This window comes from Pistacia vera, unplaced genomic scaffold (genome assembly GCF_008641045.1).
Source record: "Pistacia vera cultivar Batoury unplaced genomic scaffold, PisVer_v2 Contig661, whole genome shotgun sequence".
In the NCBI taxonomy this organism is placed as follows: Eukaryota; Viridiplantae; Streptophyta; class Magnoliopsida; order Sapindales; family Anacardiaceae; genus Pistacia; species Pistacia vera.
In genome coordinates, this window is record NW_022196514.1 from 189,203 (window position 1) to 213,590 (window position 24,388).

At 40.5% G+C, this 24,388-nt stretch overlaps 1 protein-coding gene and 2 pseudogenes across 1 annotated transcript; all 3 read right to left on the reverse strand.

The window, feature by feature from the left end:
* Positions 1 to 807: 807 nt before the first annotated feature.
* On the reverse strand, positions 808 to 3,770 carry LOC116112443 (annotated as a pseudogene).
* Positions 3,771 to 5,932: 2,162 nt separating this feature from the next.
* LOC116112444 lies at positions 5,933 to 7,889 on the reverse strand (annotated as a pseudogene).
* Positions 7,890 to 11,722: 3,833 nt separating this feature from the next.
* LOC116112407 (red chlorophyll catabolite reductase, chloroplastic) lies at positions 11,723 to 13,992 on the reverse strand. Its single transcript, XM_031398541.1, has 2 exons — positions 13,659 to 13,992; positions 11,723 to 12,450 (listed from the first exon to the last, which is right to left on the reverse strand). Exons 1-2 carry the CDS (start codon positions 13,989 to 13,991, stop codon positions 11,839 to 11,841), a joined length of 945 nt encoding a protein of 314 aa, XP_031254401.1. The 5' UTR covers position 13,992; the 3' UTR covers positions 11,723 to 11,838.
* Between the last annotated feature and the right edge of the window lie 10,396 nt (positions 13,993 to 24,388).

Below are 24,388 nucleotides of genomic sequence, written 5' to 3' on the forward strand. Positions count from 1 at the left end.
GCAAGATTCTAGCCATTGTCACCGGAAAGATTTTTTCAACGAGTGACATCATACCACCAAGATCATTGAGACCACCGACCGACAATCTACTCGCTGATGCCGACAGTTTGCCAAAATAATCCAGCATCACACGTCAACAAGCCGAAGAATTTCGACAAAACTTTGCAAAACTTCTACAACAAATCGCTGCTTCATTTGAACAAACTGCCGATACCATTGCATAGATTACCCGACTGGTGATCACAATAGTGTCAGAGGCATAATTACACTTACCATAAAAAAGTTTTCCGACCACTTCACCAAGGCGACAACTTCAACAACCAATTTACTTACTAGTAATGGTACACTTACATCACTTTTTTACATAATTTTCATTACACCATAACCTACATATATCACAATCACACAAATTTTTAATTATTTTTAATTTTTAATATTATAATAAAATTTATATGATTATAACCTATGCCACATCATAATATTTACAAAAATAGTGTAAATTATACTTTACTTATTATATTTATAACATTATTTTATTATTTCAATAATCTAATTTTAAAAATTATTTATACAAAAATTATAATTTGTACTCGCTAAAAATAGAATTTATGTTTATTCTGGGGCATTTCAGTAATTGACATATCTTGAAGCTGATTTTGAATTTCTAAAAACTAGAAATACATGCTTTTAAAATCCTTCAATAAAATATATTATGAAAGAAGTAGATTGTTTCATAATCACTTTTAAAATGCGTTTATCAAATATAAATTAGATCATTGCTTAAAAAATAAGTGATTATGAGAAAAGTTACCACAATCTCAAACTCACCCTTAATATATTACCGTAGGTTACCCTTCAATAATGTCCAACTCCAAGCATTATAATTAATGATAAAAAATTTGCCACAGAATAAAAGTCAAACCACTAAAGAAAAAACAATTTGTCTAGAGCACATTTTTTTTTTTTTTTTAATTTATACAAATATACTACAGCTACGGCACAATCCTTTCTCCAACATTCTGCAGAGGCTCTAGTACCCGTATGTAGTTCTCCTCATCATCCTCATAAACTCATCAACACTCACTTCTCCATCATCTACATATTTCAACAAAATCACATCCATGTTAAGCAATTTAGTACTACGACCACATGGATATTTCAAAATTCACAAGACTTGATAATAAAATGAAAAACAATGATCAGAAAATCGCGTCAGCGAAATTTGCTTTGTGATGAAAATGAAAGAAAACATGTTTGTCCAGCCAGTCCAGAATTTTTGCACCGATTGAGATAACTAGAGAGCCTACAGAACACACATAATTTCCAGTACCAATTGGTTGAGAAGGCTTTGGCCAACAATTCCCAAACTATGAACCAGCATCACATTCAGATATTATTCAAGCGAATGAGTCACGGCACTAGTGAGGCCTCTGGCTTTAACTAGCCACCACTTAAGGATTTCCAACTAGAAACTCTCTATGAGTGCATTTAGGAGTGCTTGATAGGAACTGCTTTTGCTCTATAGTACCTCCTATGCTTCTAAAAAATACCAAACTTGTTTACAAAAGGGCACATGGCTTCTTAAGACACTCCCAAGTTTTTCTCTATCCTCATGAAGTAGTGCAGCTATTAGTGCAAGTAATAACTTCTTTAGTTTCAAGAAGGATAACACTTTGGGATCACAGCTTTGTATCCCGACCTGTATGATAGTTGATTTGGTAAGTTAACTGACTTATCTCATCATCCTAGAATTATAAAGATGTTGCCAAACCAATTGCCACATGATTTGAGATACAAAGTTGGGATCCCAACTATGTACATTTAGCATTATTGCTTAAAAAAAGTGTTTTCGTCTCTTGCAGCCAAAAACCACAAAATAAGCATAAAAGTGCTTTTGATATCTAGAAGCAATTTAGGCAGTACCAAAAACACTGCAAATGCACCTTTAGACAAGCAAACCATTAAGTAATCAGGCTAAACCATACTGTAGTTCAACAAGTATGTTACTGCTGGTGTTCAATAGCAGAAAAATACAGTTGTATCAGAAATCGACGATCAGATGGATCTCGATGGCAATAAGAATTGAAACACTTGTATTTGCGAGATGTAAAAATGCAATGTTTAACCAGAAGATAGAAGAGGGTGAGACTGAGAGGGAAAATAGGGGGAAAAGACATAAGAGAAGACTGGAGATAGAGTGTAGACTAACATTCTCAAATTTAATCCTTCTCCATCCTTTCTATTATCACAGAGAAACATTGTTATAGTAAAAAAGAAGAAAAAGAACAGATCAATCTAGGTCCGAATCATACTTTAGCAAAAATTTCAAAATCTAAATTCTATGGACGAAAAAAAAAAAAAGGAAATATTGATAAAATAACTTTTCATCAATCTTCAGTTATGACCCTAGCATGACTCAATTTAATAAATAAATTGAAAGGGTTATATTATATTTAACCATCACAGCTAATGGTCTTTCCGAAATTGCCTCACACTAACAATACTTCACCAACTGTTTATCTAACTGCATCAGCCGACAAGTCAAACTTTCAGAAACAGAATGGTCACCAAAAATTGTAAATCAGGTATTAAATTGTCACTATAATATGAGTATCATGTCATGTCCCTTTGATCTGACCCGAGGCAACTCTTCTTAAATGGCACCAATATATATATATATATATATACTCATACATTCCCTTCGATCTGACCCAGAGGCAACTCTTCTTAAATGGCCAGATTACACAAAGTTAAATAAGAATCTTAAGAGCACATTAATAGATTAAAGGAAACCTTACATGGTGGTTTGGCTAAAAATTAGAGAGTAAACAATCTTAATGAGCCAGGTCATTTAGACAAAGTTGAAAGCAAAAATCACAAAGTAATGGTTAAAAAATGGAGGCTAACTTACGGTCTTTGTCTGCTTCCTCACCATCTCCTTTATCTCTCGTTCAGTGAAGTTCTCACCCAGATCCTTTGCAATTCCCTAATGTCTTCAACTGATATCTTTCCCTGCATGCCACATTGAAGAATCAGTAATTATATACAAAGTAGGAAACTCAAGGTCTAAACTAACAGAAATTTACATTGTTATCTTGGTCAATGATCTGGAATGCTTTCAGAGCTCTTCCTTAGAGTCTCTTTCACACATTTTAGCTGTCATCATATGCACAAATTCATCAATCTATTGCACCACTTCCATCCTTGTCAACATCTGCAATCATTGATTGATTTGCTGTAATGGCACAGAAGAATAATATGTCAGTCAAGCAGAAGTCTGTAGGCTACAATTCTAAACACAAGGACAAATCCCACCATTACTGCCGTGCTAGGAGGAACAGAGGTCTAATTGGGAAGATGAACAGTTAAAACAGAAAATAATTTATGATATAGAATTACCTCTTCAGTCATCTCAAAACCAAGAGCCCTGCCATGAGAAAATTTTAGTTCTACTACTTGATGATTAATCAGCTTTAAAAATTCTAAGCATATGTTATATAGTATATACACACCTCATGGCAACATTCAGCTCTTGGCATCAATAGTGCCTGGACAAAACAATCATAAAGTTTCAAACATATTATGAAAGACATAGAATAATAAGTTACCATACCTGAGCCATCTGTGTCAAATAGCTCAAATGCTTCCTTAATCTCTTGCTTCTTCTGCTGTGTTAACCCATGATGACGGCCCTTGTTTTTCTTTCCTAGATGCCCCTCATAAAGACTTGCCTGGGATGGTAATCGGAAATTTATCAAAATAAACAACATAAAATTTAAAGAATAAGATCCAACTTTATGGCATTCACAGTAAGACTAAAGTAAGCCATCAATTTGATAAATAAAGTACTCTGAAAATATTTCATATGTCCAATAAATAAAAATATGCACAAGGATAAATCTCCTTCCATAAATTTGACTAGTGTATAATCTCCAAAACATTCTATCATAGAACATAAAGCTTCCCTAAAAATCGCAAGAATAAGGAAGTTCATCTGTTCAAGCATAAAAAAAAAAACTCCCAACAAAAAACATCCTGGCCAACAAAAGCATAAGTCTAAAGAGTACATATAAAGGGCCATAACACATAACAAAGAACTCAACTAAGTTGCTTTGTGCTTTTACAACCAACAAACTTGGTTGATTCGTGCTTTTACAACCAACAAACTCATAAAACTTCCAGAAGCTACAAAACTAAATAATGCTTCGTAAACTATTAAAAACCAAGCTCTAATAGTCATTCATGCAGAAATTCAAATCCTCGGATCATAATTTACACAAATTCAATTAGTTTTTTTTTTTTTTTTTCAATAGATCAATAATAAAAAACCTAATTCAATAAACATTACTAACAAATATTAGAAAGAATTTAATAAATTGCAACAGTAAGAAAGAAATCAGAGAATTAGAACGTGAACTCAGACTCATCAACCAAACATGAATCAAAATTTAGTTTCGGATGAATAAAACGCACCACCATTGTTTTGGGCGATGAGATCGCAACGCGTTTTACAGGATACCTCTCAGAAAAGGAAACGAATCCAATACTAGAGTCAATTTTACCAACTTTTTCTTCTCTCAGCTCAACTTTAATAGGAAATATGGGGGAAAAGTGGAAAAGCATTTTAAAACTGGGTCTGGTGGTTTCTCGATCTCTCTCAAGAAACTAAGCTCGGCCTTATGGGCTAGAGATAAGTCAATATAATATAGTTGGACCGGGTCAGTTATTGGTTCAAGTTGAATTTATGTTATAACAATGTAAATTAAAAACGTTTTGTTACATCAATTTAATGATAAATATACCCATTATATTCGATAATGAAAAATCAAAGAATATCCACATGGGTTGTTGATGGGTGATACTGAGAGGATTTACTGGTTGTCAATTTAGATCCCAAGAGATTATTAGGTAACGCTAAACTAGCCCGATACCCCCGCTCACAAAAAAATAATATATTACAGCATCAAAATCAATCCAAACAAATTCTTAATTGAAATAGATTTAGATTTAAGCTAGTGGACTCACCAGCTTATTTTTTTTTTATCAGATTGTCTCTTTATTCTTGGGTCCGTTGTGCTGATCCATTGGACTGAAAGCCAAGTTGAACATTGCTACTCAACATGCTTATTTTGTACAACACGAGTCTTGTTCATTTTTCTCGTTGAATGATTTTACCTTCGTCTTTGTTGTATTGTTCATATCTAATCATTTAAGAACTAAACTCAGATTTCATTTTCAATCCAGGTAATACACTATTCACCCATATTATATGATATCACTACAGTTACAACTCACAAATAAAAATATCCAGTCCTCTAAAGACACAACCACAATGTAATGCGATTCACTCAAAATGTTTAAAACACCAAAAGAAAGATTGTTTTATTTGTTTTAATATTCTCTATATGATTCCTGAAAGAGAGCTACAGCCTTTCTACAAAAACAATCTATACTGAAGGCTTTTGATTACTTGCAAGATGGGTTTAAACACCAAAAAGAAAGATATATAACTGAATTGATGAAGTATCAAGTACATTAAAGGATCATCGGGGTAAGAGCCAAAAAAAAAAAAAAAACTCAATTTAGCAGTGACAACCACGCCACCAACCATCTCATCATCATTCTTGCATTGTCCAGAATCCATGTATCTACCATCACCTCAAGACTTTTTGCAGCCACATTGCCGCTGAAGATCATCGAATAATAAGGTTTGTATTTTAAATGCTTTAGCAGGAATACTAACGCTTCAATAAGTTGTGACAACAATGTAAACTAGGTTTTGGTCAAATTAATATCATAAAACTTAACTAAGTAAATTCTTGTGACAAACAACTTAATGTAAAAGGGGGAATTATAATATATTTTACTCCAAATTTAAGGTAAATAATTAACAGAAACCATATTATCTTTCCCCAACTACCCCCCTCAGCACTCATGTGCCTGTATAAACCTTCCGTATTTCTCCTATTACTCGATCTGCTACTTCTTGCCCAAATAATCTTGGGAAGCTTAGGCTAGATCAATCTCAATGGTCTTGCTCCTATTGACGCTATCCCTCTTTCCAAATAAGCTTTGTCTGCTCCTCGACTTCTCTTCAGCACAGCACATTGATTTAACCTATTTCCAGCAGCTCCTTAGCAACAGGATCGACATAACTTCTACAATCTCCTCAGTGCGTGCGATTCTCCACTCTGTTTCTATACGCACCATAATTGCTGTCGGAGAGACGGCGCAACGTATATAGAGGGTGGCGAGAAGTATGGTCGAACCTCGGGGACTTTCTCAAGCATTTGTCTTATGTGTCCAACTTTGTGCTTTCTAGAAAGTGTGAAGGTAGTCTGGATCTAGGACAAGATCCTTCGAGGAGGCAAATCAAGGATGAAAATTAAGATGTAGGGCTACTCTGTATAAGCTCAATTAAGAAATTTGGCGCATTAGTAAGAGTTCAGATAGGCTGAAAGGCTGGTTATGTTCAATGCTCCTTTGGCAATTCACAGTGTATCCAACTTCCCAATGAAATCAAATCTGACATACAAGCAAATTACGTTAAAAAATTAGACCAGATGAAGTAGCATCAAAAGTGTCAACTTGTCATTCAAACCCACAAATAATTGTGGTAATATTTTGGTAATAATATGACAAATTTCCAGGTTTCATTCATGTTTCTGCAAGCAGCTAAAGTCTAACAGTCCAACCAATTGATCTTGATTCTTCCTTCTACTTGGCAACCATTAATAGAGCAATCTTCTCTTTAGATTATTATGCATCAAGCTCCGGCTACTAAAAATGCCACAAAAGGAGGAAACAAGAATTTAAACCCTATTTATGATGCTAAATATCAAGGGATGCGTAAGTGCAAAATAATTACTCAAAGAAACTACCACCAAAGCAATCACAGAATGTAGAGTGGCAGTTCAATCAAAGCTCCAAAGCCAGCATAAAACCATAAAAAATTGGTTCGAACAGGTTGAGCTAGCAAGACCTATATTATCCTCCAAACAAATTCAAAACCTACCCACATGCAATATTGAAATGGAAATGGAAGAAGTGGAAGGAAGCACAAAACTCAATTAAAAATAATCAAGCTTGCTGCGCAAATTTCTATTTAGCCTTGAATTGTTTGAAGAACAATGGAAGGTAGAACCAGCCGTTAGTCACTCAATACAAAGTTTGGAAGTTCAGACAGGATTTTGAAGGCATAAAATGTTGTTTATGATTAACAGCACCCAACATCAAAACATATACAGCAACTTAGGTGTATAAGGCCAGGGAATAATCAAGTCCGACATATAACACTTGCAGCTTAAATTAATCACACCACTGCACTCAATATTTTTTAAATCCTTGAAGAAATCCCTCAAGACTCAAGTCCTTATCACGGTATAATCTCTTTTTGTTGAGCCCAATAGGCTATAGATATCGATCAAATAAAGAATTTTTCTTAACTTTGTTCCTAACATTGTTTCTAACACACACCGCTATATGATTCTTTCACAAACAAAATGTAATTCACGTTTTCTCTAAATCTAATTATAAGATATAAACTTATGGATACTATAGCTTTTGCATCCAATTATTATAAATAATGTTGCATGCACTTTCTAAATGTGGCGATATTATGTATTATGCGCTAGGGAAATTTTGAACCAAAAAAACCCAAAAACATAACAGAAGAACAGAATTACCGAGGAGGAGTTCAGGCCGATCTGATTTGCAGAGAGGCTTGAGCGTTCCCATTCTGGTTCTCAAAATACTGAACATCAGGTGGCAGGTGCAAGGGACAGCCGCGAGTCAAGGCGATTTTCCACCGTCGATACGAGATCAAACATCAGAGCCCTGATAGGTGCAGAAGCGTGAGGGAATTCCAAAAACTTTCCGCGTGCTTCCATGTGAGACTAGTGTGTTTGGCTGAGCAAGTGATGCGAGCCTTTGAGGACTTAGAGCTAAAAGTCTACAAGTCGGGATGAAAGAAGAAAGTTGAGAGGGTAAAAAGTGGCATACGTTTACAGCCATGTGTTCCTACTTGGTCTTTACTCATCGTGTCCAATTTATGATATGCACGACGTACAGCTGAAAACGCAGCCGTTTTTCAATCCTCTTAGTCTTTAAACATGTTAAAGCTGATTAGTGTCTGTATTCATTCAAAGTCGGTAAAACTCTACAAGAAGCACTCAAATGGAAACTTGAGAGTTGGTTCCTTTGCATCTGCTTCTGATCTGACACGAATTAACTGCGTCGTTTTGCTTTCTCGTTTTTCTCTTCGGTTATTTATGTGTAATATTCTCAGCGAAACAAGGTGCAGAAGTTGAATAAAGTTTGGATAAGCTGCAGTTCGTCTCTTGGGTTATTTTAATATTCACGGGCTTAATACTATCAGCAAACCAAGCTGCGGACCAAGAATTTAATTTTCAGGAAGATTAGTTATACGTAAAAAAAAAAAAAAATCCAATGAGATTTTGCAATGGGTTTTGTGATAATTTTTTTTTTTTTTTTTTTTTTTTTTAACTTTATACACTTCATATTTGATTTGCGCCCGTAATGGGAGGGCCCAATAATTTATTATTAAAAGGCTGTCCTGTTTCCAAACACACGATCAATTATTCCCATTAAAATATCATCTCTAGAAAGGAAGACAAGCCTCTTGATCACAATCAACCAATTCAATTTTGGAAGATTCTGTGCATTCAATAATGGTTCTGAGGTTTGTCTAATCCTTAATTTTATTTATTCAATATTTGATAAACTAATATGTATATCCTGGATTATTATTTAATTGAGATTATGTCTTGTTTTTGTGATTCAATGTGGAGATTGCATGAATAAATTCATGTTTAAATTTATGCTTTTAATCTAACATGTCCGGTTGATAGAGAAAAAATCCATTTAGTAAAAATGATGAATTTTATTTTTATTATTATTATTTTTAAATTTATTATAAAATTAAACCCAAATGATAAATTAAAATTATAATATTACCAATAAAGGAAACAGAGTTATTTTTACTTTAAAAATGAAAAAAAAAAAAAAACGTGTGGAAACAATAGAAAAAAAGTGTCAAAATGTATTAGAGAAACTAGATAATTATAATTATTTATCCAAATAAAAATAAAATATAACAATTTATGAATTTAAGTATAATTAAAAAAAGAGAAAATTCCAAAATCTCTTTTGATGAATTACTCTATCTTATTTAAGAAAGAAGAAATACTCAATTCCGTGAAAGAAAAAATCAATTATTATGGGTTACTTTAATCTACCCTTAACCTATTATGGACCTTGTTATGCCTAAAAATCAAGGCTGGCATAAGTTGATGTCCGCGAGTACCGATCAGAGTTTAGGAAGACTTTACGTCATCCTGAGTCTGTCACGTCGCCCAAGACAGAAAGAATATAGTTGTCAACAACACAATCGGCTTAAGTTTTGTCTGTAAATGAATTTGGTTTGCACACCTGTCCAAGCCTCGTTTAATTTAAAGATATTTCATAAGTTATCAATCAATGAGACGCCATGAAGGGTTTGCACTACACCAACCCACTTGCAGATATGTAATCATTACCTTGAGCTCAGCGGCTATAAATAGGCAGCTCTCCCTCACAAAATCAGGATTAGACACTTTGAATTAAACAAAGAAAATAGTAAAGACACTCTATGGGAAAGAAACTAGTTTGATATTCTCTAAAAACACTTAGAACACCAAGCACCTGTAACTTAGATCGCAGTTCGTGACCTCTTGTAAACTTGGCCAATAACCAAGATCTCACTCTTATAAAAGAAAGCAGTGGATGTAGGATTCACTTTAAGCATCTGAACCACTATAAAACTCTCATTGTCTCATTTACTTTAAGTCTTTGCATGCAACTATGATAACAATATTCCATAATCAACTCTCAAAATTGTTCACGTGTAATTTCTAAGATCTTTTTAACACTTTGCATGTATGAGATAGTTAGTGTCAAAATCACACATCAACAGACCCAATGGGTTTAGCAGTTACCCCATAATAAAATTTTTCTCTAATTATTCATGAAAATAGGATGAAAAAAAGTTTGATTATATTGATAATTACAAAAGGAAAAAAATTAAAAGAAAAAAAAAAAAGTTAAAACATAAAAGTGGAGAGGATGCTACTATAATAGGCTTTGAGATAAGAACATAATCTGGAATATGATTTATTGACCTCATACAATAGATCTTATCATTAGAAGGAAAATTGCCCAAAACAATAAATTTGGTCATTGAAAAAAAGAATGATAAAAACAATAGACTTAATCATTGAAATGAAAGAAAAATGTTGGATACCAGAGATTTTAATGAATATAAGTGAAAGACAAAAATAGTTTTTTTTTTTTTTTTTTTTTTTTAAAATACAAAAATGAGATTTTTGCTAAGTACATCCACCCTTTAAGTAAGTACCATTTATTATTATATTTTATTACAAATTTACTCTTTAATCTTCAAGGGCATATTGCATTATATATGTTTGGTTAAATTGATAAGTATAAACAATTAATATGTTTGGTTGGAAGAATAAAAGAATTATGAGAGAATCATTTACTAAATTGCCCTTCTTTTTAAATATTATTATTTTATTATTTAGATTATTGTTTTTAACCCCTTACATTTGATAATTTGGCTAAAACACTCCAACAACAATAAAAATTTAAAATTTAACAAAATACCCTCAGTCACCCAAGACGATTGTCAGTCGTCGGAATAATGCATGACCAATAAGATCTGGTCGGTTGTGCACCATTCCGAGTATTGGCAGTGGTGATTGGCAATCAGCTTGGGTGGTTGGGGTGTTTTGGGTAGTATTCATGTAAATAGTTTTCATAATAAGGTCATTAACAGTTCAAAAATTTAATTATTTAGGGGTAAAATGGTAATATGTATTGTGAGAGCATTTTGTCCAAAAAATTAATTTATGGGGTTACAAAAGTCATTTTGCACAATTGGACTAATTGTTATTTGATAGATATGAAGACATTTGTGTCTAAAATGGTTATTAATTAAGAATAAAGCAGGAACAGAATTTAGAGTATCCTGATAATAAAAAAATAACACCCCTTGAGAAGATAATTTAATTACCCACTTCAATTAGTATTGTTGTCATCATAATTTTGATTGAAACAAAAATGTCATATCATATAAACATTAAAGCGTAATATTATTATGTTACAAAACCAAAATAAATGGGCACTGATTCATTCGTTTGCATCTGCTTACTGATCTGACACGATTAACTACGCGTCGTTTTGCTTTCTTCGTTTTTCTCTTCGGTTATTTATGTGTTAATTTCTCAGCGAACAAGGTGCAGAAGTTGAATAAAGTTTGGATAAGTGCAGTTCGTCTCTTGGGTTTTTTAATATTTCACGGGCTTAATACTATCAGCAAACCAAGCTGCGGAACAAGAATTTAATTTTCAGGAAGATTAGTTATACGTAAAAAAAAAAAAAATCCATGAGATTTGCAATGGGTTTGTGATTTTTTTTTTTTTTTTTTTTTTTTTTTTTTTAACTTTATACACTTCATATTTGATTGAGCCCGTAATGGGAGGGCCAATAATTTATTATTAAAAGGCTGTCCTTTTCCAAACACACGTCAATTATTCCCATTAAAATATCATCTCTAGAAGGAAGACAAGCCTCTTGATCCAATCAACCAATTCAATTTTGGAAGATTCTGTGCATTCAATAATGGTTCTAAGGTTTGTCTATTCTTGTGACAAACAACTTAAATGTAAAAGGGGGAGAATTATAATATATTTTACTCCAAATTTAAGGTAAATAATTAACAGAAACCATATTATCTTTCCCCTAACTACCCACCTCAGCACCTCATGTGCCTGTATAAACCTTCCGTATTTCTCCTATTACTCGATCTGCTACTTCTTGCCCAAATAATCTTGGGAAGCTTGAGGCTAGATCAATCTCAATGGTCTTGCTCCTATTGACGCTATCCCTCTTTTCCAAATAAGCTTTGTCTGTCTCCTCGACTTCTCTTTCAGCACAAGCACATTGATTTAACCATATTTCCAGCAGCTCCTTAGCAACAGGATCGACATAACTTCTTACAATCTCCTCAGTGCGTGCTGATTCTCCTGACTCTGTTTCTATACGCACCATAATTGCTGTCGGAGAGACGGCGCAACGTATGTAGAGGGTTGGCGAGAAGTATGGTCGAACCTCGGGGACTTTCTCAAGCATTTGTCTATATGTGTCCAACTTTGTGCTTTCATAGAAAGTGTGAAGGTAGTCTGGATCTAGGACAAGATCCTTTCGAGGAGGCAAATCAAGGATGAAAATTAAAGATGTAGGGCTACTCTGTATAAGCTCAATTAAGAAATTTGGCGCATTAGTAGAAGAGTTCAGATAGGCTGAAAGGCTGGTTATGTTCAATGCTCCTGTTGGCAATTCACAGTGTATCCAACTTCCCAGAATGAAATCAATCTGACATACAAGCAAATTACGTTAAAAAATTAGACCAAGATGAAGTAGCATCATATAAGTGTCAACTTGTCATTCAAACCCAACAAATAATTGTGGTAATATTTTGGTAATAATATGACAAATTTCCAGGTTTCATTTCATGTTCTCTGCAAGCAGCTAAAGTCTAACTAGTCCAACCAATTGATCTTGATTTCTTCCTTCTACTTTGGCAACCAATTAATAGAGCAATCTTCTCGTTTAGATTATTATGCATCAAGCTCCAGGCTACTAAAAATGCCACAAAAGGGAGGAAACAAGAATTTAAACCTCTATTTATGATGCTAAATATCAAGAGGATGCCAGTAAGTGCAAAATAATTACTCAAAGAAACTACCACCAAAGCAATCACAAGAATGTAGAGTGGCAGTTCAATCAAAGCTCCAAAGCCAGCATAAAACCAATAAAAGATTGGTTCGAACAGAGTTGAGCTAGCAAGACCATATATTATCCTCCAAACAAATTCAAAACCTACCCCACATGCAATATTGAAAATGGGAAATGGAAGAAGTGGAAGGAAGCACAAAACTCAGATTCAAAATAAATCAAGCTTGCAGCTGCCAAATTTACTATTTAGCCTTGAATTGTTTGAAGAACAATGGAAGGTAGAACCAGCCGTTAGTCACTCAATACAAAGTTTGGAAGTTACAGACAGGATTTTGAAGGCATAAAATGTTGTTTATGATTAACAGCACCCAACATCAAAATGATATACAGCAACTTAGGTGTATAAGGCCAGGGAATAATCAAGTCCGACATATAACACTTGCAGCTTAAATTAATCACACCACTGCACTCAATATTTTTTAAATCCTTGAAGAAATCCCTCAAGAGTCAAGACTCAAGTCCTTATCACGGTATAATCTCCTTTTTGTTGAGCCCAATAGGCTATAGATATCGATCAAATAGAGAATTTTTCTTAACTTAGTTCCTAACATTGTTTCTAACAACACACCGTCTATATGATTCTTTCCACAAACAAAATGTAATTCACGTTTTCTCTAAATTCTAATTATAAGATATTAAAACTTATGGATACTATAGCTTTTGCATCCAATTATTATAAATAAATGTTGCATGCACTTTCTAAATGTGGCGATATTATGTATTATGCAGCTAGGGAAATTTTGAACCAAAAAAACCCAAAAACATTACAGAAGAAACAGAATTACCGAGGAGGAGTTCAGGCCTGATCTGATTTGCAGAGAGGCTTGAGCGTTCCCATTCTGGTTCTCAAAATACTGAACATCAGGTGGCAGAGTGCAAGGGGACAGCTGCGAGTCAAGGCGATTTTCCACCGTCGATACGAGATCAAACATCAGAGCCCTGATAGGTGCAGAAGCGTGAGGGAATTCCAAAAACTTTCCGCGTGCTTCCATGTAAGACGATAGTGGTTTGGCTGAGCAAGTGATGCGAGCCTTTGAGGACTTCAGAGCTAAAAGTCTACAAGTCGGGATGAAAGAAGAAAGTTGAGAGGGTAAAAAGTGGCATACGTTTACAGCCATGTGTTCCCTACTTGTTCCTTACTTATCAGTGTCCAATTTATGATATGCACGACGTACAGCTGAAAACGCAGCCGTTTTTCAATCCTCTTAGTCTTTAAACATGTTAAAACTGATTAGTGTCTGGTGATCACTTCATCAAAGTCGGTAAAACTCTACAAGAAGCACTCAAATGGAAACTTGAGAGTTGGTTTCTGTTGATGCGTGATTTTAACACCAACTAAACGACACGTACGTAATGTTGGTTGGCCATGAGGCACACGTGAGTATGGATAAAGTGTAGTAAATGTAGTAGTGAGAGCTTTTTAAAGTGATTCAGATGCTAAGGTAGCAGGTCCTACGTCCACTGATAGTTGTATTAATATTGTGGGTCAGGTCGCAACAGCAGACTGACTTACAAAATGATTAGTAAAAAGTAAATGCAAAGATACAAGAGAGAGAGGGGTAGCTAATTCAGAGTGTGAAATGGCCGAATCCCCTCAATGAAGGGGTCTTCTCCTTTTTATAGTGAGATGAGTGCAAGTAATCATCATTAAATCCGTCAGTTGGTGTGAATGTCAGGACAAAATCCGGCTTTATGTCATATTGCCCACCTTCCATACTGATTTCACGCGATTTGGAGCAGGGAATGGACACGTGGGATCTCCACAGCATCTGGCAGGTCTGGCGCGCGCTTACCGCTCTGACGGGAGCAGGTCACACTCCATCACGTGATTTCCCACGTCAGCTCTTGATTTCCCAGGCATAACAGAAGTCCCCTAGTTTTTAAGGTTTGAGGATCGAACCTTGGAAACTAAGCCATGGCACGATTGGAGGTTTTCTAGAGGTTCTGACAATTCCGGCCTGAATGAAAGAAGCTCGGGATAGGGCCTTTTGCTAACACGACCTCGCGCGAATCTCGTCCAAATGACCTAACAGCCATCGCTCAAGCGATTTGACGGCCCTCGCCTAAGCGACCTGACAGCCATCGCCTAAGCGACCTGACTTCATCAGGTGTTCCTTACTGTACCTTATGGATGGAGATTTAATGAAGTAGTTTCTGCGTTGACGAGCGCTCTGCGCGTGTTAAGCATCTGCCAGGCGCATTAAATGCGTTGTGCGCTGATGCGTTATTGCTTTGACAAAGCATTAATTGCATGACACGCTCGAAACGACAACTCTTATCATAGCATTAAATGCGGCGTGGGGCACACTTAATGCGAAGAGAGAGAAAGGCGTCATTTTGATTCCGAGGGGTGGTAAACGCCGGTTCATAGTCCATATAAAAGCCCAAATTTTTCAGATGATGCCACCACAATCTCTTTTGCCTCGAGCGAAAAATCTTTACAAACCGGAAGCTTTTCTCTTCCGATTGGCATCTCTCCGATACCCAAAGCAAGAACTGTCCACGGTCACGTGCCCCAAAAGGTAAGGGTTTTTTTTTTTTTTGTTTTTTTTTTTTTAAGCTTTCATGGTGGTGCAATGGCGTTGGGTCTTCTGATGTTTCATCAGAGACATGACGCTGGAGTCGGGTTCGAGCCGTGAATGGCGGCTCGAGTCACTGCTAGGGTTTAGGGAATTTGTTCTATGCCGCCGTATGGGGCAACGTACGATGGCTAAAATGACCTTCTGTCTGTCGGTGTTGCAGACTGCGGAATGGAACCCTCAGCGTCCAGATCCAAGGAAGAAGCCAGCTCGTCTTCGCGGGATGTTCCCGCGGACGCATCCCTTGAGGTCTTCTCGGTTCTCACCCAAGAGGAGTTCGAGAGGGTAAAGAGACAGTTCGACGTCGTCGCGGCATCCTTCTAATGGTTTAGCTGCGATCTCCAAAGAGATTTTCAAGGGTGGGGGGATGATTCCTTTCCACCCTTTTTTTAGGTCGGTCCTGGATCACTTCGGGATCGCACCAATGCAGTTAACGCCAAACGTGTATGTCATCGCCGTTGCGATGTACATCGCGTGCCGCAAGAGTGGCTTGGGCGAGCTAACAGCGGTAAAGCTCAGCTGCGCGTATTTCCTCAAAAGGAGTAAGGACAAGGACTCATATTACTTGTCCCGACGACTTACCATTGCCGGAGGGATACATAGCTATCCTAGCAATGCAAGGGCCTACGAGATGAAGTTTTTCTTCTTCTGTTACGATGGCTATTGCCGCTTTCAGGATCCAAGTAGGTTCCTTTTTGCTAGATTCATTAACTGTGCATTTCTTTTTTCTAACGACCTGCATTCTTTTGCAGTTAACAAGTCGACCAGCCTGGACCTGCTCACCAACCCGGACAGGATCGTGTCTTTTGGGGTTCTCCACGAAGAAAGTCGGGACGCGAGGAAGCTCGTGACAACCGCGAACTTGCGAAAGTACAGTTTTTTCAGCAATAACGCGTCTTTAGAGTCCCCAAAGTGTAAGTTGGGCCGACTGATTCCTTTCTGGTCGTAGAATAATTTTTCTTTAGTTACTAACGTACTTGCATGCAGCGACCATGCCTCAGAAAAAGTCCGAGCCGCCCCGGCAAGCGCCATTTAACTTCCCTCGATCGAGGAGGGCCAGGGCGGCCGAAGCTACTCGCCCCATAGCGGCAGAACCGGTGTGAACTACCGTGCCTTCACAGCCCCATCCTGAGGAAGAAACGACCAGGACAGAACAGGTCGCTCAGCCATTGCCTGCTCGCCCGAGGCGGAAGACAATGGCTTAGCGGTCGAAGAAGAGGAAGCAGATTCAGGTTGACGAGTCAGAGACCGACTCTAAGGGTGATCAACCCCTGAGGTCGCGGCGGGACATCGAAAGGAGGTTGGGCAAGGAACCCGCGGACAAGACGGTTGCTGCCGACAAGGCGAAAGACACACCAGTGCTGGACGCGCTGGGGAACCTGCCCAAATACCTGTAGCCGATAGTCTACTGTCTACTTGAGTGTGGACTATCGGAGTCATATGATGAGTTCGTCGATACGGGCGATGTTGACCTGATGACCACGTCGGTTCAGCATCTAAACAAGGTGAACGAACTGTTCTTGAAGAGTTTGTCCGCCATTTTCATTCTAACTCATTTCTTGTTCGCAAGCTCTGCTCGCCATGAGAATGTCCCTGGAGAAGGCTTGGCTGAGAGCCGCAAAGGGGGAAAATGATCTGAAAGAGGAGATCGCGAAGCTCAAATAGAGCCTGGAGGACGTCGAAGTGGAAAGAACGTTATCCGCTGAGGTAGCGAACAGATACTTGAACCAAAAGACGGCCGCTATGCATACAATGGACTTCCAAAAGATGGAGCTTGAGCGACGCGCGGAGGAAGTAAAAGAGCTTCAAAGGACAACCGTTAGACTCTCCAAGGAGGTCGGAGAGAAGGACCAGGAGCTCCGGACGACCTTAATGCGGGCTCAGCGAGCAGAACAAGAAATTGAGGCCTCCGAAAAGAGAAGGCTAGCTCTTGAGGCCGAGCTCCAGGAGAGTCGGGAAAAGGTTGCTTCCCTGATTGAAGAAATGCGGAGCCAGTCGGAGGAGGTCGAGGATAAGGCTGTTGACTGGGCGATCGGGTCCATCTATGCCCTGCGACCAAAGAACTCAAATCTGGATATGTCCGATCTCCCGGGGGAGTGGCAGGAAGCCTTGCAGACCTTAGCGATGGAAGATGATAAAGCAACGGCCGCCCGAGGATCCGACTAGGCAGAGGGTTCGGGTTCTGCTTCGAAGAAACCCCCTACCGACCAGGCCTAGTGCGATGAGGCCGACCCAATAGGAGTCAATAGGGTCAACAATTTTTGTTGTACATAAATGAAATACATTTTGCTTTCAATTGTTGTTCGCCTAATCATACATGAGTGCAGTTTACAATTTAGTTTATTTACATAGGAAATATTACATGCGAACTGTTACAAGCGAACAGAATAATATTTTACAAGGAAAAAGGAAACCTTAACAAAATCAAAAACTAATTTACAATGAGAGTTGAGTTCGGGATTACTGATTGTATGGCTGGAGGTGCTCAGCATTCCAAGCTCGGGGTACTTTGGAACCGTTCAGCATCCCTGGTTCTTAGGAGAACTTCTTTTAGCACAAGGTCACCGACCTGGAAGTCACCGACCTGGAAGTCACCGACCTGGAAGTCTCTTCGCTTGACCTTTGAATCGAAGAACCTTTTCGCACGTTGCTGGTAGGCTGCTATCCTTAGCGAAGCCTTGCTGTGGTGTTCTTCAACAAGATCCAGACTCACTCCCACAAGTGCTTCATTTTCAACCTCATCGTACAAGTCCCTCCGAAGAGAACCAGTTCCTACCTCCACAGGAATCATTGCTTCGCAGCCATAAGCTAGCGAAAAGGGCGTTTCTGAGGTAGAAGTTCTCGGAGTTGTCCTGTATGCCTATAGGACTTCGGGAAGATTGTCGGCCCAATTTCCCTTGTCCGCCCCAAGCTTGGCCTTTAGAGTGTGCTTGATGGTCTTTTTGACAGCTTCAACTTGGCCATTTGCTTGCGATCTTGAGACTGAGGCAAATTTTTTATGGATGCCCAACTCATCGCAGAACTGTTTGAACTCCTCGTTGTCGAATTGCTTTCCATTATCCGAGATGAGGGTGTGAGGAATTCCGTAGCGGCACACTATATTCTTGAAAACGAAGTCTTTCAGCTTTTCGGTCGTGATCGCGGCCAGCGGTTCAGCTTCCAACCATTTTGTGAAATAGTCTACCGCGACCACGGCATACTTAACTCCCCCTTTTTCGACTGGCATGGGACCGATAAGGTCGATCCCCCACATGGAAAATGGCCAGGGGCTAGTGTTCGTTATCAGCTCGTGAGAGGGGGCTCGCAGAATGTTCGCGAACCGTTGACACTTATCACACCTCTTGACAAAATTGCGGGTATCTTCTTGGATCCGGGGCCAATAATACCCTTGACGAACGACCTTGTTCGCTAGAGATCGTGCGGCGGTGTGATTACCGCAGATCCCTTCATCAATTTCCTTCATGATATAATCTGCCTCTTCACTAGTGACACATTGGAGGAGAGGGGTACTGAATCCTCGCCTGTACAGCTGGTCTCAGACGAGAGAGTAATGAGCAGATCTTGTTTGTAGGACCCGTGCCTCGACCTTGTCGTCGGGCAAGATCCTATCCTTGAGATACCAGTAAATAGGCACCATCCAGGAATCTGATTGTGTTACATTCACGGCCTGTTCGGTCATGCTGATGCTCGGGGCCTCGATGAATTGAACAGGAATGCTATCAGGTGCCTCTGAGTCCAACGATGAGGCTATCTTTGCCAAGGCGTCCGCCACAGAGTTGCTATCTCTAGGGATCTGGGTGATCGCAAAGTGCTTGAACGGCTTGAGCACGACCTTAGCTTCTTTCAGATTACGGATCATGTTTTCTTCCTTAGCTTGGTATTCTCCTAGGATTTGGTTGACCACCAGCATAGAGTCGCTATGGACGCTGATCGTGGTTGTGCCCATTTCTCTGGTCAACTGTAATCCAGCGAGCAGAGCCTCGTACTCAGCTTCATTGTTGTTCGCCTTGAATCTGAACCGCATGATGCCGTGAATGCGAGCCCCTTCGGGACTCAAGAGGAGGAGACCTGCTCCTGCCCTTTTCCTGGTCGATGACCCGTCGACATAGAGGCTCTAGGTCGATTGGTTCTGAATGGTCTCTTGGATGGCTTCGTTGGGCTGTTGCTCTGACTCATTTGGGAGATAAGAGAATTCTGAAATAAAGTCAGCAACAGCTTGCCCTTTGATGGTCGACCTGGGCTTGTACTTCAGGTCAAACAAGCTTAATTCTATGGCCCATTTGAGCAGTTTACCCGAGGCTTCTAGCTTCTGGAGGACCTGTCTAAGGGGGTAATTAGTCATTACGTGGATCGTATGGGCGTGGAAGTAAGGTCACAGCTTTCTGGAAACGATCAGCAGGGCATAGGCTAATCGTTCCATTTCTGGATACCGCATCTCAGCATCTGACAGGTGCTTGCTCCCGTAGTAAACAGGCCATTGAACTTTTTCCACTTCTCGAACTAGGGCTGCACTGACCGCGAACTGAGAGACGAACAGGTACAGGGGCAAGATCTCTTGCGGAAGAGGCTTGAAGAAGAGATGTGGCTTCCCGAGGTATTCTTTTATACTTTGGAACGCCTGTTCACATTCGGGAGTCCATTCGAATTTCTTATTGGCCTTCAGAACATTGAAAAACGGCAAGCAGCGATCTGTTAACCTCGATATGAAACAATTAAGTGCCGATATTCGCCCGTTAAGACTCATGATCTGTTTTTTGCTGGTCGGACTTTCCATATCGAGGAGAGCTTGAATTTTTTCTGGGTTGATTTCTATTCCCCGCTGGTTAACCATGTACCTTAGGAACTTACCTGAGGATACCCCAAACGAACACTTGAGCAGGTTCAGTTTCATTCTGTACAACCGGAGGATATCAAAGATCTCTGCGAGATGTACTACGTGATCTGAAGCAACATAGGATTTGACCAGCATATCATCTACGTAGACCTCCATTGACTTGCCGATCTGGTCAGAGAACATTCGGTTAACCAGCCGCTGGTAGGTCGCGCCAGCTTTCTTGAGGCCGAAGGGCATGACCTTATAGCAATACAATCCCCAATCTGTAATGAAAGATGTGTGCTCTTCGTCTGGCACATACATCGGAATCTGATTGTACCCCGAGTATGCGTCGATGAAACTTAGTAGCTCTTGCCCCGAGGTGGCATCCACGAGCTGGTCAATTCTTGGCAAGAGGAAGCTGTCTTTAGGGCAAGCTTTGTTGAGATCGCTAAAGTTGACGCAGGTTCGCCACTTGCCATTGGGCTTCTTTACTAGAATCGAGTTGGTAACCTAGATCGGGTATAGTGCCTCTCGGATGGATCCGTTATTGAGGAGGTTGTCCACCTCTAGCTTTAGGGCAGAGTACCGCTTTGGATCCATCGCTCTTCGTTTCTGGCGAACTGGTTTGGCTTTACTATCGATATTTAATGCATGGCAAATGACATTTGGGCTGATCCCGACCATATATGCGTGCGACCATGCGAACACATCGATGTTTTCCCTCGGGAAGCCTGTCAGTTCGGTAGCGAGCTGGGGATTGAGATTTTTACCTACTCTTAACACCCTGCTCGGCTCTTTCTGGTCGACCAACACTTCTGTCAGGTCCTCAACTGGCCCACTGGAAGGGCAGTCTTGAATGCGAGGGTCTAGGTTGTCCTCGGTCGGACCAGGTCGTGGATCAATCCTGTTGATCGCCATGGCCTGCCTGTGATTGCCGCGCGTGATGCCCTTTTTTTTGTACGCCATCTGGACCACTTTTACATAGCAGTGGCGCGATGCGCGCTGAGACCCACTGATTTCCCGGATCCCCATCGGGGTGAGGAACTTCATCTTCAGATGGTAAATTGAAGTGAGCGCCTTGAACTGTCTTAGCAGAGGTTGCCCAAGGATCCCATTGAAGGTTGATGAGCAGTCTACCACTAAGAACTCTATTACCTTGGTCACTTCGTCAAAATCGCCCAGCGTGACTGGGAGTGAGATTGTTCCCTTGGGGAGTAGATGGTCTCCCGTGAATCCGTATAGCGGGAACGAGGCAGGCTTCAGGTCGGCCTCGTCCAGATTCATCCTTTCAAAAGTGGATGCGAACAAGATGTTCACAACACTTCTGTTATCCACTAACATTCTTTGGGTGTTATAGCGCCCTATCAGGGGAGTGATTACAAGGGCGTCGTCGTGGGGATGATGCAACCTGGCCGCATCCTATTCGGAGAAGGAGATTTCTACCTCCCTGCGGACCTTTTGTGGTCGCTGTTCCGCACTCATCACTCTAATGGGGTCGTGATGTGCTTCGCGAGCATACCTTTCTTGGGCACCTCGCAAATTTCCAGCGAAGTGCAGTCTCCCAAAAATCAAATTGAGACTGAGTACCCCTTTCTGATCGCGGCGCTTCTTACTCGGCTCCTCTCGATCTTTCTCTTTCGAGGGAGCAGAGTCATCGATATATTCCTTGAAATGCCCCTTCTTGATAAGCTCTTCGATTGCTTGTTTCAAAGCTCGGCACTCATCAATGTGGTGCCCGTTGTCCCGATGATAGTGACAATACTTTTTATTATTTCTGGCTGTCGCAGGGGTTTTCATGGGCTCGGGCTCTCCGAGCAAACTGGCTTCTTCGGATTTATCAAGAATGGCAGATACAGAGGCGTTCAGTGGAGTATATTGGTGCCTGTCGCGATCGCGACGAGGAAAGGGTGCATAGGACTTTCTGGGCTCGTAGCGAGGTTTCTTCCCTTTTCGCTGATCGGCGGCGGCCCCTCCGCGATCAGCCCTTCGGCTTTCCCCCCTACCAGACATACTGCCAGAAGCACCGGAGTCGCGATGGCGGAGTGCCGCCAGCGAATTTTCTATCCGGAGGTATTTCTCCGCAAGGTTATAGAATCTGGTGAGGGAAACATCGTCCTCAGCCTATAATTCTTTCCACAGGTTGGTTTGCGGGCGAACTCCAACTATTATGAGTGTTCAGATGGACTCTTCGGGAGCATGAGCCACCTTGTTGAGTTCCTTATGGAAACGGTCAATGTAGGATTGTAGGGATTCATCCTTCTCTTGCCTTATGTTGCTGAGATAGCTCAAATGCATCAAAAACTTTCGATTTGCTTGGAAATGCCATAGGAATGTCGTGCTCATCTGAGGCCACGAACTGATCGATCCCGCTGGGAGCGACCTTAACCACCGTTTGGCATGAGAAGTTAAAGTCACGACCAAACAACGGCATTTTGCAAGATCCGAAACCTGGTGAAGCTCCATCAGGTCGTTGAACTCATACAAATGATCCTGCGGGTCATGGTTCCCATCAAACGGCTGCATGTCGGGCATCCTGAACCCCGGTGGGAGTGGAGCAGCTAACACTTCAGGAGAGAAGGGGGATGCAGAGGCGACCTGACCCTACTCGTTTTGCTGCTCTCTCAGTCTGTCCATAGCTCGCTGCAGCTCCTCAATTTGTGGTAACGGAGCCAGTTGGGGATTGCTTTCACCCATGCGAGTCCGGCCCTCGCGATTACGGTTCAGGAAAGTCCAGAGGTCGGACTCCTCTTCGCCTCAGCCGGCACTTCCGGCCGCTCTCGACACACGCTGGCTAGAGGCGTGTGAAGGCGATGGATGGTGCGGGGTATTTTCATGACCCTCGCGGTGGTATGAACCGCCCCGCGAGGTGTGGGGACCATCCGCATGATAGCGATCAGGATCGTTCTGATGGCGGTGATAAGAATTGCCCCTCCCAGCACTTTTGCTTGCGTTCACCTAGGACGTGGCATGGGACAGCTTGGGATTTACTTTTTTGCCGAGTCTCAAATTTGCCGGCACCCTGCTTGGGGCACGGTTTGTGTTCTCTGGCCCTTTGGAGCCCATAGGCTTGCTTTTTACCACTTGCTTACCCTTACGTCTATGCGCTGCAGTGCTCACGGCACGGGCTATTTCCCTTTGCAGCGCTTTCGCGTGACCTATAGGCGTTTTTGGTGGTTGCACCGCCCCAGCTGTTCTAGATGGCACACCTTGGTCCAAATGGTCCAACCTTTGGTTGACCATTTGGAGAGTATTGTCAAACCTCTCCAGGTAGCTTCTGATGGCGAGGTCAAGTTGCGAAGTTGCTGGAATATCCATTGCAGCATTTCGTGGAACTGGAAGTATCTTGGAAGAGGTATCCCCCTGGGTTAGGGGAACTCCTTAAGCGCGCTAGTTGGCTTGCTCAAGTTCAGATTGGCGGGCCATTTGTTGCTATAGGACCAGTAGGTTAGAGATTCTTCTGATGAAGGATGAACACTAAATCGGGCCCTCCTTTTAACGTCAAACTGTTGATGCGTGATTTTAACACCAACTAAACGACACGTGCGTAACGTTGGTTGGCCATGAGGCACACATGAGTATGGATAAAGTGTAGTAAATGTAGTAGTGAGAGTATTTTAAAGTGGTTCGGATGCTAAGGTAGCAGGTCCTACGTCCCCTGATAGTTGTATTAATATTGTGGGTCAGGTCGCAACAGCGGACTGACTTACAAAATTATTAGTGAAAAGTAAATGCAAAGATACAAGAGAGAGAGGGGTAGCTAATTCAGAGTGTGAAATAGCCGAATCCCCTCAATGAAGGGGTCTTCTCCTTTTAATAGTGAGATGAGTGCAGGTAATCATCATTAAATCCGTGGGTTTGTGTGAATGTCAGAACAAAATCCGGCTTTATGTCACATTGCCCACCTTCCATACTGATTTCACACGATTTGGAGCAAGGAATGGACACGTGGGATCTCCATAGCGTCTGGCAGGTCTGGCGCGCGCTTACCGTTCTGACGGGAGTAGGTCATACTCCATCACGTGATTTCCCACGTCAGCCCTTGATTTCCCAGGCATAACAGTTTCCTTTTGCATCTGCTTCTGATCTGACACGAATTAACTACGTCGTTTTGCTTTCTTCG

Coding starts and splice junctions, on each gene's coding strand:
- LOC116112407 (XM_031398541.1), bottom strand. CDS start 13,991: ATGGCTGTAAACGTATGCCACTTTTTACCCTCTCAACTTTCTTCTTTC. Junction 12,451..13,658: donor CAGGCCTGAACTCCTCCTCG/GTAATTCTGTTT, acceptor CTTGTATGTCAG/ATTGATTTCATTCTGGGAAG.